The sequence below is a fragment of the Thunnus maccoyii genome, chromosome 11 (genome assembly GCF_910596095.1).
Source record: "Thunnus maccoyii chromosome 11, fThuMac1.1, whole genome shotgun sequence".
In the NCBI taxonomy this organism is placed as follows: Eukaryota; Metazoa; Chordata; class Actinopteri; order Scombriformes; family Scombridae; genus Thunnus; species Thunnus maccoyii.
Window position 1 is genome coordinate 9,244,523 of NC_056543.1, and position 19,834 is coordinate 9,264,356.

General features: G+C 39.1%; 1 protein-coding gene across 1 annotated transcript in view; it reads right to left on the minus strand.

The window, feature by feature from the left end:
• Positions 1 to 5,447: 5,447 nt before the first annotated feature.
• Positions 5,448 to 19,834, minus strand: part of adarb1b (adenosine deaminase RNA specific B1b) — a 116,407-nt gene continuing 102,020 nt past the window's right edge. Inside the window, exons 6-12 of the mRNA XM_042425949.1 lie at positions 18,870 to 18,984; positions 17,676 to 17,844; positions 17,307 to 17,458; positions 16,539 to 16,707; positions 12,972 to 13,153; positions 9,969 to 10,147; positions 5,448 to 9,029 (exon numbers count right to left, since the gene is read on the minus strand). Of these exons, the coding sequence (XP_042281883.1) occupies positions 8,853 to 9,029; positions 9,969 to 10,147; positions 12,972 to 13,153; positions 16,539 to 16,707; positions 17,307 to 17,458; positions 17,676 to 17,844; positions 18,870 to 18,984 (1,143 nt within the window). The 3' untranslated portion in view covers positions 5,448 to 8,852. The remainder of the gene's footprint in view (positions 9,030 to 9,968; positions 10,148 to 12,971; positions 13,154 to 16,538; positions 16,708 to 17,306; positions 17,459 to 17,675; positions 17,845 to 18,869; positions 18,985 to 19,834) is intronic.

Genomic DNA, 19,834 nt, shown 5'->3' on the forward strand with positions numbered 1-19,834 from the left:
TTTACTGAACATGCTATTAAACTCGCATACACACACACACACACACACACACACACACACACACTCAGGTCTAAGGATCTTCAGTCTGACTTTGGGGCAGTCAGTGACAAGGGCACCGGGCTATTAGTCCTCGTTTACACACTGCTTGAACAATTTAACTATTCAAATAGAGGCCGCTCACTGGGAAACAGCTCCTTAATGAAGAGATGGCCGGGTAATATGCCATAAATCTATTCTTTTATTCTCCCCAACACACTCATAAATACACACACTGTACGCATATAGAACCATTATGTACACCTTCGCTTTTGCACTCTTAAATACACACAAACACACTCTCCTCACACACACACACACACATATATACAAGGGCAGAATGATATTATAAGGCGTCGGGGAGGAAACTGCAGAGCAATTTTCGCCACGTAAATCAAAAAGGTCAAAATGCAAATGTCAGCTTTTCCTCCTTCCGTTTTAATTATTCTGTCAGGTTCAAAGAGTCTTCATCAGAAAGGAGGTGTTCTGACAAAGGAAGGCCTGAGCTCACAGATAAGCTCAATCTGCGTCTCCTCTTGACACTTCCTTCTCTACGCTTTGCCTATCTTACGCTCCTCTCACACACAGCGACACTTAGCATCACCTCAGAGTAAATTACAATGTATCGCTACGAACACGGCGCCAAAGAGATGGTTTAGCAAATTACCGGCTGACTGTGGATGTTGAGTGAATTAATTTACGCTGAGGGGTGTCTTCTTGTTAGTTAGATTTTGAAAACTCAGTCGATACAAGATTAAAGTCCAGCGTTGTTGCTTCAGATGAGAATGGAGCCAATTTATAGATCTGCTATTCTGCACCACATTGAGAGCTCATATATATATATATATATATATATACTAGCAGGAAAACTGCAACTTTCTTCAAAGTTCTCCATTTCTGTTTCTGTAATAGTCTGCTGGTGAAGTCTGGCTCGTCATTTTGTTTTATAGATGTATGTCCTCTTATCATTTTAAGTTTCTTCTTCTTACTACTTCACCCTCTGGAGTCCAGCTACATTTTGGTCGATCTTGCCAACTTTCTTTTATGTTTCTACTCTTAAGTTTCTATTTCCATTCTTTTTAATGGGCATTTTATAACATATCTTATGTTGTTTTTAAGGCAATATGGACAGCACCTTGAATTGCTTTTATGTATGAAATGTACTACACAAATAAACTTGCCTTGCCTAACTCTACATGCATGGTATCCTTCTTTATAGCACAAACTCAGCTGTAAGTCTAATTTATCATTTAGTCAGTTTCACAGAGTATAAAGCTACCAGGAAAACAAATTACAAGAAAAATGTAAGACAGGCGCCTCTAAAAATCAACAAATCTTTAGTGATTATCACTGAAAATATGATTATAAAATATTTCAAAGTTGTAGAAAACATGGCTTCACTTGTCGTACGCACAAATACAGAAAAAAAGTACAAAATAAAACTTTAATACAGTTTATTTACACGTAAAGTGATTTTATCTTGATTAGATTTTGTGCCTTTTTCATTGAATGTATGTTTTAAAAGAATTAACTCACAATTTAAGACATAATGATACACAAGAAGCCACACATCAGCATTTTCAATTGGTTTCCTCTGCTTGTCTCTTCATGATATACACATAAAGTTTCACAGTCATGATTCACAGATGAATACACAGACTGCAGAGGGTTAATAAGCTTAAATATGATGAAACATGTTGATTGGATACTGATTTTTATTTGTTCTTTTATGAACATGTTTCTACTTAGTGACTCTCTTCACTTGTCTCTTTGCTGTGGATGCAGTGACAATAATCCTATCACTGTATATCACACACACACTCACACAAGGTCACAGAGGTACTCTGGCCAGTGAATAACAGGAGGCTGGAGCCGGTCGAGGTGGAGACTGGTCTTGCCATGTGATTCGCCACATACATCAAGTCTGTTGAGCAGAAAATTGAATTGGAAATTTGGGCCTTGAAAGAGTGCGGCTCCCATTTACCCCCAGACCAGAGCTAATGATTTGTCATTTCTCTCAGGGGTACAAGCCGCTGCCCTCGCTGTTGCACCCCCACTGCACCAGAGAGCCGGGCGGCCTCGCCCTCCTCTCCTGTCTGTGTTCATGTTGACTCTGATTCACTGTAAAAAAAAAAAAAAAGTAAAAGTAAGTAAATTTACATACAATGTGCAATAAAGTTACACATCATTTTGCATTTTTTAAGAATATTATGGATAAATGTACTTTAATTAGTTGCTGTTTTCAGGTTTTCTGACATCAATTTACAATTGAATTCTATAATTCCCCAAAACAGTCAATCTCTTTTTTTAAAAAATAAGGTCAATACTTACAATTATACTACAATACTTGTTATTCTACACTGTGACTGTATTTTTTTTTTTTTTTTTTTACAAAGTTTTGTTAGTAAAAACCCACCAAGAACTTAATTTTACCTTCAAATTTCATAACAAGGGCCAGTGATCCTACAACATGAATGTATTTTTACATGGTTGTGTTTGTAAAAAAAATTGAATATTACATGTAAATCCTTTAATGCCACAATAATGACAGGTCTTTCTTTTTAAAAAACAATGTGAAATGATAGTGATTCTACAACATAGCTTATTTTTTTTTACAATGTTGTGTTAATAAAAAAACACTTCTAACAAAACATGTGCATATTTAATGCACATAAATACATAAATATTTATTGTAATGCAGTATTAAAACGAGTTTCACTGCTCACAACATGCATTAACCCTTCGCAGTATTCCCTCATACTAAACATCTGAACCATGAATCTATTTTTCATTCTGTAATATCTCATCAGTCAATAAATGTGTAATTAATCATTAATGAAGCTTTCAGAGAGCAGAGTGTGTATTCTTTAGGTTTTGCATTATTAGTTTATGGAGAAAAAAACATTCACAATAACACTATATTATGCTCCTATGCTACCTAAAACATGAAAGCTAGCTTGATTTCAATGAATTCTATTGAATGTGAAGGACAAAACAACAATTTTTGAGTAAAAACTGGTCAAATTTAACTCAGAACACTTTCTATGTACAAAAAATGCATATTAGCTGCACAAAAATGAAAAAAAAGTTGAAATATTTCAATTTTTGCACCTAACATTGTTAAAATAGTTGCTGATTTAGTAAATCATCATAATGATTCAGATGTTTTTTGGGGAAAATGTTTCTTCCTTTGAGTTTCACTAGTCTGCAGGCTTTTTTTTTTTTTTTTAATGTATATGATGTAAAATGTATTACATGTATCCTGATAGATTAATGTTTATGTAAACAGCAGAACGACCGTGAAAAGACTCAGCAGATGAGTTCTGAATAATTAAAGATTTGAGGGTTTTTATAACATGTTTTGGTCTGGTCTGCGTTTGCTTGTCACAACTGTTTGAATGAGCTTTTTCTCCAGCTTTCATCGTGTCAATGGAGTTCTGAGCACAGAAGCTTTAGTGGTTAAAGCAAAACTTGACTTGTCATTCATTATAGATTTGATGGCAGCATCTACTGGGACACTGAACACACAAACACACTCACACTGCATTCAAGATATATTCTCTGTGGGCTGGATGCAGTCCATCATTTCTCTGTTTTCCTGTCCAAAATTTCAGACTTTTCTCAGATCTTAATTTGACTGAATATGAGGATTGATGAAGGCTGGCATTCACTACATTGTATGGTGATAGTAGCAGGATAAAAATGATAATCAATGTTATCAAAATGTCATATTTGAGTCATATTTGACAGAACAGATTGTCTCTTTGATTAATGAACAATTGAAAAAAAGCAACATCTGACTGTTATGAAATCATGTTGGTGATTACATCTATATTTTTACTCCTTAACCCAACATTAAGAGTGAAACCAGGACTTAAAGTGGTCCTCACAGGTACTGCAAACACACACACACACACAGAGAAAACTTGATGACCTGACTTCACTCTGTGTGTGAGCTGAAGATTAAAACCGGCAGTAAAATGCATGAGACGCTCCTGTCTGACTAATCCACCCTCACCTTGAGTCTGATTGACACCAAGCACGTCTGCAATTTGTGTCGACTGAAATGTTTCCCCTCAGCAAGCAAAACAAGTTTCCTGCAAGAGTGTAATTCATAATACATATTTTGAACAATTTAGCGATTATCACTTGTTTAATTGCTTGAGACAAAAAGGTTTTAAAAGGATGCAAGATCCTGAAGTGATAACACACGAGGGTGCATTTGAATAATGATGCAGATAATTTCTACACCGTGAGGGAGCTTTAATAACAGACTATGCTGGATACAAACACAAGCAAACAATGTGACAGATTAAAGACGCTTTATGCTGCGTCCATGTGACTGTTTGGCTCTACGATTGAATTTCATATTTATTGTATTTTGAACTTGTACTTGTATTAATTGCATTAGTTGTGTTAGTGTTTGTGTCTACCTGCTCAGTGTTGATGTAAATGATCTAACAGTTGACTAATATATAATATCTGATACAATAAATCTCTTCTCTTTGTATGAGATTGTTTTTTTTGTACATGGTCCCTGACAAGTAAATGTAAAAAAACTATGAAGCAAGGCTAATGTATGTTTCCATTGGCAACACCCGTTTGTTCATTGTCATCAATGCACAGGGGGAGGAGTTTTTAGCAAAATACATAAATGTGCAACACACACCAACCTCATCATCACTACTTGATCTGTAAGTTAATTCTGTTCTGTGAGTATTCATGTATCAGGATATCGCTTAAATCTGTCCTCACTGTAATCACAAAAACATCAAGTTCAGCAAAACAATCTGAACGCTTCAGTCATTCTGTCCTGCTGATTGCTGTCAATTATAGATTGTACTGTCGTAACGCATCAAGTTGATGATTAGCGTCAGTTATTTTTACTTGCATTTGATGAAACTGGAGACATTTTGACCACATATTGAACTCTGGTCAGTCAAAAATGAATACAGACCTGCAGTGTGTTCTTCGTTCATGGCCCGCTTAATTAGAGCTGCAACAATTAGTCAATTAATCAACCGACAGAATATTAATCAGCAACTGTTTTGATAATCGAATAATCGTTTTAGTCATTTTTTAAGCAAATATGCCCAAAACATTTCATGCTTTTAGTTTCTCAAATGTGATGATTTGATTGAAATGCTTCTCCTGTTGTAACCTTTAGACTAATTTTAAAGGGCATTTTCACAATTTTCTGGCATTTCAGAGACAAAACGACTAATCCATTTATCAAGAAAATAATTAGCAGTTTAATCAATAATGAAGATAACTGTTAGTTGCAGCCCTACACTAAATACAGTTAATATATGTGGACAACAGACTTCCAGCAGTTTGATGCTTGTGTTTCACATGCAGACAATCCAACACTCAGAACAGGATAAGAAAAGAAGTCCAACCATGTGCAAAAGTAAACTAAGAACTCTTTTATTCTTTTTTATTCATTTTTATATATCTATCTTTAGCAGTTAATTTTTTTTTTTCTACACGAGTCCTTTAAAAGTTTGTCATCATGCTAGGTGCAGCTTCAGTGTCGGTAGTACATGCAAGGTTGTGGATTCTGTTGGCAGAGGATTTCACACATCGGACAACTGGAGAATGGGGAGCAGTGGCTCTGAACCCCGAGAGCGGACACACACACACGCGCACACACAAACGCGCGCACACACACACACACACACACACACACTGACCACTCTGGAGTCACCAAACAAAACCCTCCCTCCACCACAGAGGCGACTGCAGGAGGGGCACTGACCATCATTGAGGATTCACAAAAGGGTTAAGCAGATGCAGTTCAGTTCTTGCTGTGATAGTTGCCATCCGATCCATAAACGGGGACGGTTTCTTATCATGACATCATCAGTTGACATCTTTAGTGCAGTCAAAAAAGAAGAACAAAACTCTAGAAGCAGGCAGTCTTTTTAAGGGGGGAAATATACAAAAAAAACCCAAAACAAAACAAAAATAAAAACCTCAGAGATCATAACGGGAGATCATAACAAAGTCTGGGGTGCAGGGGGAGGGAAGTTTCTTTCAGACTCCTGTTTGTGATGAAAGTGACAGTAAAGGAGACATCAGGAGTATTGCTTGTGACTTTGGTCTGGGTCTATTTGTAAGGGGGCACCATTTCCCACTGTCTTCTCTGATTCTTTAAAAAACCAATTTCAATATTTTTATTTTACACCCTTCAAGTCAACTCTGGGAGATTCCCTTTTCCTGCTTTTTTAGTTTTTTTTCTAATACAGAGTCATAAAACAACCAAATAGAAGTGAAAAAGGTACATACTGTATATGACATCACACGTGCCAGCTGGTGGATGCCGCTTGTAGCTGAGGCACCTTACAGTGCATATATATGTATATATATATATATATATATATTCTTTAAACATATGGATGGCTACAATGGAGGATGAAGCCTGTAAGAACCCCGGCAGTGTTGGTGCCATGCTTAATGGTGCCCAGTGAGTCACGCAGAACCACTAAAAACTTTACTTTGGAACAGAAACATCTTCACAATCCCAGCAAAACGGGGAAAGAGTCTAAAACAGTTCAGTATGGGAAGAATTGATTGTACAGGGAACAGAATTAGTCATTTTTGTTGTTCCTTATATACAAAAAAAAAATCCAAAAAAATAAATCAATGACTGTACTGCAGCAATATAATGATCGCAGGTCACAATATACACGTGGTCACTGACGGCTACAGATGCACTAAAGAAGCCTGACAATTGCATTTACCCCATATTGAATGGAATACACAGTTTTTTTTTGTACAAATCAGTACATTGTTCAGTGGATGTACAGTACAAAAACCAAACGGTAAAAGGTTGATGCCAAAAAACATTATGAGATATATATATATATATATATATATAAAAAAAAAAACTTTGTAAGGGAAATACTGGGGCAGAAACACACATGGACATCATCTTTGGTGAAGACTCCAAGAGGCCTGAGCACACAGATTGTACACACACACACACACCTACATGTCCTACTACTGGGAATAGGAATTAATTAATTGCAGCGTCCTCACTTACAAATTTCAAAACATGAGGACGTCGAAGCACTCGAGTAACATCGGGGGGGGGGTGTACAGTACAGGTGTCAAGTCAGCTCACGAGGGGTCTTTCTGAACTACGCGTCTAATGTGTTTCTGAGAGTTAGATGTAGAAGAGAGAACGGCCGTTTAAAATGACATCACACCGTGATACGTCGGATTGTACTGGTAGGAGTTTATCGGATATTATTAGCATTGTGAGTCTGTTCGTACAGTGAGTGCATGTTGGTCTTGTTGTTTTTAGAGAAAGTCGGAGGGATTACAACGTGTTTGCACCTCGAACGATCGCTACAGGCATTAAATGTAACTTCACGTACTGCGCGTGGCACTACATAGACAGTACACAGGCCATGCCTTCTAGGAATAGTTCAACTATCATGAATCCCTGCCACAAAGTGACATAGTTACAAGATCTGAGAGGTTTGTTTATACTATCACTATTTTTCACTGCAGTATAATCCCCCATCCTCAAATGCCCAATTTCAAGAAAAACAACAAAAATAAAAAGAAACTGTCTCTGTCCCTCCCCGCTCCCCACCCCACCCCAAAACAAACAAACAAACAAACAAACAAACAATCACAAGAAATCTAGAAAATAGAGACACAGATTCAAAGCTGCCTGTGGAGGAATATGCTGGCATTCATTCAAAAATCATTCACTGATGGACGCACGGGGCTCTCCACCACATGTTTTCTGCTCTGCGGGCCTCCTAGTTCAGTTCCCATGCAAAGCCATGGCTTAGATCAAGGAAAAATACAACGTGCAGCACCTCCCAAAACTTGTCCCAAGACCCAGGCGAGGGGAGGAGTCAGGGCGGCTACGAGACACTCAACATGATCCCCTTACCCCCCCACTGTTCAAGTATGAAATGAGAGTAACATAAAATAACTTACAGAACATACGCACGAATGAATGAATAAGATCTAAAACCAACAACAACAAAAAAAAAATGTACTAAACTTCTGTGACACCTGACCTACATATTATTTCCAGTCAGTGAATAGAGCAGGGCCACAGTATTTTTTTTTTTTTTTAACATCTTCATCTTTAATACAGGGGCTAAGAACATCTCATCTAAGGAACGGACCAAATAACACACATTAAATGTTTATTATAACTATTTTCTGTTCTCTGTCTTTTCAGTACTAGATTTACATCCTGAAGATTATGCATCTTTAAATTAAAACTTTGTCATTATTATTATTTTTTTTTATCAAGTACATTTTTAGGTCCATATATGTTGGTTTTAGTTGACAAGGAATCAGCCTGTGTTTCTACATTTTAACCTTAAACTGACTACACTCATAAATCAACAAAATAAGACAGAAATGTAGAATTTCAACTTTCACGTCTACGGCATAAAAACATGATTTATCTGGGAAACAAAAAAAAAAACAACCAAAAGCGGTGTAAAACAATGGATTCCAGTTTTAAAACAGAAAACGAGTAGATGAAAAAAAAACACACACCATCCATTAAAAATCAAAATAAAAGGACAAAAGTCAATATCATGAGAAAGGACATGGCGAGGCTGAGGTCCTCTGAGGAATGAGAATGATGCGTTATGGATGGTTTGTGAAACTATGCACGCTTATTTCCACGAGTGAAAAGCGCATGTGCGTGCGAACATACGGGACGGAGGTAAGTGTCTATGTGGGCTGGTTGTTAATACGGGGGTTGTCTTTCTATCAGGCCTGGGTCAGGGGGGAAGGAGTGGGGGGTTTAGGAGTCCCTTGGTCCCGTTACTCCCTCAGGAGCTGAGGGTGAACTGGTCTTGCTCGATGGGCTTTTTGACCCAGGCCCCCAGGCCGGCCTTGTGGAAAGCCTTGATGAGCGCCTGCTTGGCGGAGTGGTACTCTGTGGCTGCCTGCTTGGCTTCGTGGTAAGAGCTGGGCTTGAGCACCTTGATCCGCAAGATGGATGACAGCTGGAGAGAGGAGAGGAGAGACGAGGAAGTAAAAAACACGTAAAAACAAAATCAAATTGCATCATACTGTAGCTATCATGTCGAGATAAAAGAGATAGATTGTATGCTTGATCCATGAACGCAGCTGTCTCCTTTATGCAACATATTGTAGTGTTTCTGTTGTTTAGTTCAACAATAATCTTTGTAAAGTCGGAGCATCAATTCAATCAGCGAGACTGATTCTACATGTAGTCGCTTTAACTTTACGCTTAATTTTCTCAGCTGTCAGCTTTTTACCAAACTATCAATATCTGTTTTTTTCTTAAGTATGGAAACCAACCTTCACTGCTACTGCTACGACTTCACCTCTACAATCTTTCAGTGTTGCCCCACCAGTATTTCCTCCATCCTGAACTTTAAGAAGTTCTTCTAGTCTTAAAATAGTCCTCACACGCACTATTAGTCTATAAATTTATCCTCTTCATAGTAGCAATAAAGAGATCCCTTAAAGTAATTTATGTAAGTGACGGGGAATCAAATCCACAGCTTTATTGTGTGTAAAAAAATACATTCTAGTTCAACTGAAGTTCAGCTGAAGATAATATGAGCAATCTGATTTAGTGGATTTTTTTTCCAAAGTTACAATCAGTTTAGTAGGAAATCCTCCCTCTTTGTTACTATCCCTCTGCCAGGAAACAGTGGATTTGGTAATAAAAAGACTGTAATTTTAGAAGATAAAACTTGTGTAACTCAAGTTTGTCCCCTATCAATTACATTTAAATCATTTTATAAAAAGGGATCTCTTTGTGGCCAGTATGGACAGGAGGAACAACTGAAACCACCAATAACTCTTTCAATGTACTAATCTGGAACTTTACGGTACAGACATATATGCTTCACTAGACCTGGGTGCAGTATGTGTGAGTGTGTAAGCTTGCACACATGTTACACTCTCCGTACCTTGGAGTGTAGGCGCACCCAGCGGCTGTAGAGGGCGTGCTTGCAGAGGCGTGAAGCGCGGCCCATGTCGTCCTTGCCGGTGGTTGCGTTGATCACCTCCAGGGCCTGGTCACCCACCGTCCAGTTCACGCTGAAGTTGGGTGCTTTGCCCGGCTGTCTGGCTTCTGCATTACTTATACCTGAAATCAGAAGCATCAAGGATCAAGGACTGAGCAGGGGGATGATTATGTAACACACACACACAGAAATACTGAATAAATGTTTCACTCTATCGGCACTGTCAACACCTCGAGAACCATATCTCCACTATTATGAACCCCAGAAACTCAACCTTGTGTTACCCCGCTGCATGAATGGGAGTCTCAGGACGGAGACAGCTCTCTGCTTCTCAGGCATAAATGGGAGATATATGGACGCCATAAATCCCTGTGTCTTGCTCTTTGTGTGTGTGTGTGTGTGTGTGTGTGTGTTAAGCTCCTTGGTCCCATTTGGCAGCACTTGTGGCAGAAGATGATTTAAAGGGGGTGAAATCCTCAGTGCTCTAATGCCACAGCCCTTCACCGCTAAAAACTCTGTAAAGCGGAAAAGGTTAATGTCCCCCAACTATTATCTCCTTTACCCGTCATTCAGAGAGCAACCAGAGAGGAGGAGCAGAGGGAGCTGCACGTACATCCAGACTCTCTGATATGACACCTTTATCGTCCCCTAGGATCTTAAAAAAAAAAAAAAAAAGACCACAGTATTTCTTCACCTGTCTGATTTTGAGAGTAGGAGTAGATGTTTTTCTTGTGACCTGTTTTATTCTGACGTGTTTTGTTTATTCTCATTTGTTATAATTGATTAATTGCTAAAACCCTAATCAGCAGTCACAGCTTAGCAACCGTAACTAGGCAGGGCAGGCCAGGTGTTGAAGTGATGTGCATGTGGCTCTTGTAAGAATAATACTCAGCATTTAAAGAGTTTGAAAGGTGGTGTTTTGTTCAGTCTTTCCAAAACCAAGAACACAAGAGTAATATGAGGAGCTGCAATTGTTAGCATGTCCAGCTAACTGAGTATTACTTCCAAGGCCAAGGAGCACATTATTTACTGACGACATTAGTTTGTGGGATTAAGTTACAGTTAAAAAAAAAGTCCCATTCTCACCTAGCACATCCACTGTGTAGTATTTTGCCACTGTGTGGAAGCTAGTCCTGGATGCTACCAGAGTTTAAGCTAACGTTAGCGGCTGTTTATAGGATTTGGGAAAGTTTACACTCCAGCAAACCTCAGCTAACCAAAGATAGTGTTACTTTTGACAAGCATATCTGTTAGTCCTCATCCTCAAAGCCTTTTCTCTTGTAACATTAAAAGAAATAATATTCTCTTTGAAAATACAAACAAACATGTAACATTAAGTTGAGCCGCCAATCAAGATCCCACACAAGACATGTTTTGCTTTGAATAATTATTCATGCCTAATAAGTTTATTCCACAAAAAAAGTGTGAGGACATCGTTAAAATTCTTAAAATGACATTGCCGCCTTCTCCCTCATTTAAAAATCCATCATCTATGAATATGTATTTATTTTTTATTTGAAAAGTTTAAATGCAGGGCACAAGAAGTCTCCTGCTTCACTGAAAAGTCTGCTGTCACTGTAGGCTTCAATTTTCCACTTTGCACTTTTATAAGTTGCATACTAGACCAGGATTGGCTCCAAACTGGCTGCGATGTCACAAATCGTGCTTGTACGTACGCGCCTTAAACTGAGATTTCAGGTGAGTAAAGAGAAACTTTCTATCTTCAGCAGATGATTATGAAAACAGCTTTATAGTGTTAAACTCGGGGAAATACATCATTCTGCACAGTGAAGCTCAAACATCTGGTAACAATAAGCAAGACATTTTTGAGTGGAGTTGGACTTTAAATAATGTTTGATCTTCCATCTTTCTTCATCATACTTATAACACTAAGATTAACCAAGCAACCCTTTCAAGTCCTATAAACTGATAATCAACTGGTGAGGACAATGATTTGATTTTTTTTTTTTTTACCTTTTTAAAAACAGGTCAGCTGGAAACATTAAATGTCAGTTGGTAACAACGTTTTCAACCGACGCTTGGAACTAACGTTAGCGTAATATGCTAACAGCGATAGGTGTCGTTTCAGCCAACAAAAACAGAAATGAGAAACCTGCCTTAATCTACTTTCTCTCTAAAATCAAGGACCCTTTGTTTCAAGAATTACAAGTGGTACATCTGTCGCCATTATCGTTGTAAACTGCACATTTGTGTCATGTGAGGGGGCGTACTGTAGCACTATAGCAAGGGAGGTTAGGTTTAGGTGTTGTGATTTTTACTTTACCAGATTCACTCGTCTTGTCTGTAAACATCTGCAGCACATGTACAATGCTGTATATATTATGTGATATGAAGATGAGAGGGACAAAAAGAAAAGCATTTTTTTCTTAAAACAAGGGAAAGAAAGAAAGAAGACAAATAAATAACTAAATAAGTAAGATTTAAGAGACCACATGTGTTTAGTACAAAGACGTTTGGCAACATTTCTTATAGGAATATTTGAAATGCTTATCAGAAGACAAAGTCTGAACGGTACATCTAAAAATGGAAAGTTAAAAAACTGCGGGAGTCCTGGTCTATACGGCCTTTTTAAAGGTCAAGCCAATGCTGAAAATTTACACAAAATGATAAAGCTATTCAAATTCCCCAAGAACTAGGTAAATGTCAGCTCCAATCAAACAGAGAAGAAAAGCAATAACTGTCTTCCTGCTGTGGACAGACCAGTGAGGTGGATACATGTGTTTACTGCTTAGGATTATAGTCTACCTCTTTGATATTTAGACAGCTGGAGTTTGATTGCCGAAGATTAACAAGGAGATCTCTCCAAAAACATAAAATGTGAACACCGTCATGCTATTACTTCAGCCTCAGCTCTTGGTTAGTTAAACTTTTAGCAGTTCTTCTTTTTTTCTTCCTTTTTCTACTCCGACATCAAAGCGGACTCACCGCTGAGTAGAGGTCTGTTGAGGGTGAACTGTTGGGGCAGGTCCTCGATATCTGCGATGCGCTGGTACATGGCTCTGGAGAGGTGGTCGGCGTGGTAAAGGCTGCCAAGGATGATGCTGGAGAAGTAGATCGGCTCTGTGAAGTAACTCATCAAAGAGCCCTGGATGCCCACCACGTTCCACCTGCAGAGGTAAAACACACACTGATTACCCCAAAACTATGCCTTTTAAACCACAATTTTCAGTGATTATGGAGTAATTTGTTTAAATAATTTCACCATGAAGACATATTCCCATTTGGAATAGTAGTAACTTTATTACTTACTAATATTTCTGACATACACCTTGTTTCCATAGCGATAAGCTGCATTAGCTGCAATTTGCAGCTATTAGAAAGCTTTGTAATAACTCTTAAAGACTCTCACGCCAACTACCACTACTTTCCCCCTTTTCATTCTGGTTGTTATTATAAACTGTCAGCTCCTCGTCTCCTTAACCGTGCCGATATGCTTCATAAAAATGCAGATGACTTTAAACGGATGACATGTAGAAAGGACTGCTATCAGCCTAAAAAGTGCCCTCAAGACTCGAGAGTTGATGGTGTTCTGTCTGACAGATGTGAAAAGGAGAGGAAGTTCTTTAGGCTCCGAAAAAAAAATTGAGGACAGAAACGCTGTCGACTTGCTCCGGAACGCTTCATTGAGGTCATTTCCTATTAGGTGCTTCAGGAGATACAAACAAATATGCATAGGTGGACACACACACAGCAGCGTATACAAAATATATTAGTATATAAGCATCCAGTGCGATCTACCACACACAGTCACACTCAATCCTATAGTTCTGTACACTCTGAAGCAGCCAATTTCATTTTCCCCAAAACGGCTGTGTGTTTCATTCATTTTCCCATTGACATGGTCTGTGAAGCATCACTCGCCCACCTCGCTGAGAGACATAGAGAGAGAGACAGAGAAGGGGAGTCAAACATAAAGGATAAAACTGGCGTTCTTCTTCTATGTTTCCCTTACTGTAAAGAAATCACATGAAACGGCCAAAACCAACGACGTGTTAAGTCTCGAGCTGCAACGATAAGTCGATTAATTGATCAACAAAAAATTAAGTGGCAACTATTTTGAGAATCAATAATCGTTTTAGTCATTTTTTTAAGCAAATTTGTAAAAAAAAGCTTCTCCAATGCGATGATTTAATGCTTTTCCTTGCCATACATGGTAGTACATTGAATGTCTTTGGGTTTTGGACTGTTGTTTGAACAATATAAGACATTTTGAGACATAACCTTTGAATCTGGGAAATTATAACAGGCATTTTCACTATTTTCTGACATTTTAGAGACAAAACGAGTGATTGATTAGTCGAGAAAATAATCAGCAGATTAATTGATAATGAAAATATTGTTAGTTGCAGCCCTAGTCCTAACCTGTCTGTAGTTCTCAGCCCCGAGCTGATTCATTGCCAATCCCTAAATCTTTAAAAATAGGTAATAAATATCAAATTTAGTGCCGTTACTCAAAAAGGAATAAACAGTGCATTTGGTAGGGAATATTTTCATATTAGTGAGTGTATGCAACAATCTAAGTGGAACTGACTCTAGATAAACTATAACTATGTCTCCTTAATGTGTTTTTAATAGTTTTTGGACAACAATGGAGGGCTATGGCATAGGGTAATAGGCTCTAATAGGCTTTGAATAAAAAGGTAATACTTCATCAATTCATTGTTGATTTTAGTCTTTTTATGGGATTTACTGACAAAAAAAAAAAACAGAATATTGCCAGCGTTATCCTTTATGGAACAATACAAATCAGCAGAAACAAGACGCTTCTCATTCTCTCTTTCACTTCAGGCTGACTGACAGTGTGTGAAATGACCAACATGAGCCCAGAACAATGAGGAGTACGCGAGCATGACACCTCAGGCTACTCACAAGGACCGTTGTTTCCATATGCAATATTCTCTGTATAAACCGTATGTGTGTGTGAGAAAGTGCGTGACGCCGTGTGTGAAACTGAGGGAAGGCGAAATGATATCTCTGAATTCATAGCTGGGAGCAGTAACGCACACATTCAGCACAGTCAAACAGCTTCATAATAGTCTGTGTCATGCACAAACTGCAGTAACACACACACACACTTTTCCATCAGTGTTTTTTAACAAGGTTACACAAATACAACTGAATGTCAAAAAAAACACAAACAAGCAACTGCACAAACACACACATTCTGAGTCATGTTTTTGGAGGTGTTCAATTTCATTCCCGTTAACCGTCTTCGATGTTATTTCATTCAATATCATGCTCTGTGCATCTACACACATACGGTATTCGCCCACAGAGCAGGGTCAGAACAAGTCAGGAGGCCTGACGTCAGCTGTTAGAGAAACGTCGACAGGAAGGGACGACGGGACGAACGTGGAGAAATAACCCATAAGAGCTTCGCCTGATTGCTAATGAGCTCAGTCAAATAGCTGGAAACGACATGCGGCAGAGAACTGCTCGTTCTCGCTGAAGCCGTGGGGCTGGGCGAGTAATCAAAGGAAAATGAGAAGAGGGAAAACAATGTGTAAGGAGGGAACATTGAGGGCATGGTCAACGTGTGCCAGTTAGTTGTGGTATTAAATAGCAGCCCTGTGGCTAACAATCGCTCACATGGGGACGAGAGCGGGTAAGCGGCACTGTGTCATGAGAGTTAGGGCAAAGTGACAAGCATTGCATAATGTTGTAATACTAAATCCTTACCTTAACTGTAAGGGATGATATAGTTCAGCTTTAAAATACTGCTTGTTTATCCAATAAGGCCTGGCCATGAATGGTCTTCAAGGTGGGAAATTAACTTTTAAAAGTGTTCAAATGTTCAAATTCACCAGCCACACGATAGTAAATCATTATTTTTGTGTCCCAAATCTACTAAATCTGCTCATTTCCCATCATGATGGTCTCCAACCTCTTTTGCACTCTACGAACCTGGATCCCTCCGCTTTGGATGACCACCAGAAATGTGAGTCACTTGTACCGGCGCTGACAAGCTGAAAGGGTAACAACACTTCTCACACGGTGCAAACGACAAGGCGCTCGCTACACAGCGGGCACATCCCTCATCAAATACGCACTCAGCGTTCAATCATTCTGTGTATACAGGCGAGAGGCATTACGATCCTGGACTGAGAGGAAAGAAGAGGAGGAGGAGGAGGAGGAGGAGGGCGGCTTGTGAGAAGAGTTATGGAGAAGTTTTATCGTTCATCACAAGGGGAGGCACACTGTTGCCTTGAACATGGACAGAGACTAAAGATGCTATGATCTGCCTGCAAAAATGCCCGAGGGAGAGAGGATCCATCAGCTCGGCTGTCCCTGAACCTCCCTGAAGAATATGACAGACTAGAAATGACTTAGTGGATTGACAAAACCAGGACATAATGCCACACATTACAGTATGAATAATTAAAACATATGAAAAGAGCATCATGAAATAAGAAATATTATACACCATAACAAGAAAATAGTTCATTTGAACATTAAAACGGCTGTAATTGAACTGAGTTTGACGTCAGTTACCTTGCAATCTTGTCACTGCAGGACATGGTGAGTAACCTCTCTCCCTGCAACACCCCGTCCCAGGTCTGGATGGTGTTACTGGACCTCACAGGGATGGTGCCCTCCCCCGATTCGATTTTGGTCCTTAGCTGGCCCCGTGCTTTCCGATTGGGATGTCTGTCTCCTTGGTCTGAGCGAGATAGTGAGGGAAGAGAGAAAATATGAAAAAAAACAAAAAAAAAACACCAAAAACTAGCAGAAAACATCCCTGTCGATGTACACATATCTACAAAATGCAACAAGACAAAACAGGGATTCTAAGAAAAGAAATGAAAAACATGACCTATTATTTATTATTATGTTATCAATGTTTTCTGCTGTTCCACCAGCAGGCGCCATCTATTCAGTGACTAATTGAATGTGGTTGTTTTCTATTCAGTCTGCCATGTGCGAAGGCAAACAGTTTGACAAGAGTAAGAGGGAGGTTAATCAGACAGACAGTGCGTGTGGGCTGGGCGGGAAAAAAAAAAAGACTGATAGGGACAGACAGAGAATGACAAAAAGCTCTAATTACTAGAGCCTTGTTTAAATGTATCTGTAATGCGTATTTGGACGTCGCAGTAAAAATTCTAATTAAATGAAACCAAGCATATGAGGAAAATCCTACAGATTTAATTAAATAAAATAAACTGTTGTCGAAACTGAATTCTCAACTAAGACCAGACCACATTGAAAACATGTCGGCTAAGCCCGGCGGAGGGGATGAGGCGGGAGCGGGGCGGCGTGTACCTTCCACTCCGGCCTCGTGCGGAGAGAAGATCCTGGCGTCTCCGCAGGGCGAGGTGCTGATATAGAGGTGGAACTGAATGTTGTCCTTTAACCTGTAGCCTCCCTTGTCACAATGCATGAATATTGAGTTCTGATGGTCCTCTTTGCTGTTGCTATGGCGATAGACAAATAGCAAATGTAAAAAAAAAACCCCAGCACAAACCCTGTATTTCCATTTTCTTCATTTTAGCTCATTTAACTGGATTGAATTGAATTAGATACACTGAGAGGAGTTTAAAAAAAAATGTAATAGCATTATCAATCCAAGCAATCTCCCAACACCACCAACACTAAACTGTGCTTGAGGAAAATTTGACTCCGTCCACTGACCTGAGGAAGAACTCCAGTTGGGTGTAGAGGTACCTCATGAGCGAGCGTCGGGCGATTATTTCAGCGTGGCAGTCATTGAGTGCCAGGCCGCGGTCGCTCATGTACTCACCGTTGATGCATTTGGTTCCTGTTGAGACACAAATTACCTGTGCCTCCTTCACATCTGTCCCTGACAGGAGGGGAAGGGAACAAAGACATAGAAGTCAAAGGACACATATGCAGAGTACTATGTCATTTAAATGCGGTGTTGGTCTAAATTGTGCTTTTATGTTCTTGAGTTTAATTTGCAAACTTTTCCCTCATATTAATAATGTGCAGACTGGTGAGAACACACATGATGAACTCAAAGTTGACCAAAAAAAGAAGATGATGCTGGATCAGTGTCCTCTATTTTTAAAGGAAAAACGCTGTCTAAGGGGAAAGAGACGTAATAGAAAGAGTAACTGTTGGGCTCAGATGGCTTTAATGCATATCTGTTCAATCAAACCTCCAACTACTGGCTTTGTCTTGTGTCATATTAGATAGTCTGGCAAGTTCTGACAGCCTGTATAAATTTATTGGGGTGGCTTTGGGTAAACAGTGGCACTATAAAACTTTAATTCATATTGAATGTCTCCAAAAAAGGATTGGTATTCAGGAATCTGCTCGGTCTTAACCACAGAGTGACAGACAGTGGAGGAATTATTCAGATCAAAACCACACTTTACTGAAGCAAAAGTACATTCGTTTTATTGCCAAAATGCACTAAGTATCAAAACAAAAAGTACTAAATTCAGAAAAAGGCCCCTGTGAGTGTTATACTATTGTAAATTACTATTTTATCATATGTTTTATATGTAAAATCTTAATCTAGTGTAGTGGAACAAAAGTATAAAGTATCTCAAATTTGTAGTGAAGTACTAATACTTGAATAAAGGTACTGTTTCATTCCAGCACTGGTAACAGGACTGAAAACAAAAAGGTGGTTGTTCAAACTCATAAATGTTCCTGCATATGCTGCTAAGTAGGCAAAACATTTCTGCGGTGACATTATTAGTCTGAGCAAACTGATACTTAATTGTGAATATTGTCAGCTTTCGTCTCCAAGTCTTGCAACCACAATTTTCCTTTGGATAACACTAGAAAATTGACTGTTGGCGCTGTATTTCCCCAAGTATAAAAGCACCCAAAAAAAAAAAAAAAAAGCACTTTTACCTGTTGTCATGACGACCCCTGCTAGGACTTTCCGTCGCGCATGGGGGGAGGTGAAGTTGTCTGTCAGCTCACTGAACTTATCCACCACCAGGCGAGAGACGGCATCAGCGAGAACCTGTAACCACACGTTTGCAGACACACAAAGAGAAGACACACACACACACACACACAGGCACACAAACACATCCACACAAACACAAGCTTGTGTCAGATATGTCAGCTTACAAAGCGTGTCTGATATTATCCTCCCCTAGAGCACTGTGTACCTGTCACAGTGTTCGCATCCAGCTCCAAACAAGCGTCAGAAACGGCAACACGTGAAACTGGGTTTACTCCCTGAGGTATGCCTAACCGTCTCTCAAGAAACGGCGTTTGAGTTTTGCGTGACAGTTATAATTTACCGTCTCCCTTCTCACAGAGAATAACAAAAAAAAAAGTAAAAACAGAAGAAGTAAAACTGATCAACAGAAGTGAACAAAGTGCTTGTCGACATTCCTCAAGGTTTGAAACCATAATCGGAATTCTGGAGGGAACCTCGAGTGAACTTCACGTCTCTTTCTTGTTCTTGGACAGCCAACCTTCTCTTGCTGGCTCTTTATCCAGCGCTAATGTGATGGAAAATGACGACAACCAAGAGGAGAGAGATGACGGCTGGGTGACCACAAATTAAAGAGATTAGTCCAATATTACTTCTCTCCTACTTTGGAGTCACCCACTCGCAGACGAATCGTTTAACTTTCGAATGCCAAGGTCGTCTATAGTGTAGAAATGACTTAATTTCTAGGGGTGAAAAAACAGTAATGATCACTTACTTTTGTTTTTTGGACACAAAACACATACTGTATGTCCACAAAATGTTTTCTTTCAGGAAAGAGCGAAGGAATACTTATCATCAATTATCATCAATTACACCATAAGGTTCGAGTTGGCTTTTATAGTTTGGACTTCAAGAAAAACAACTCAAA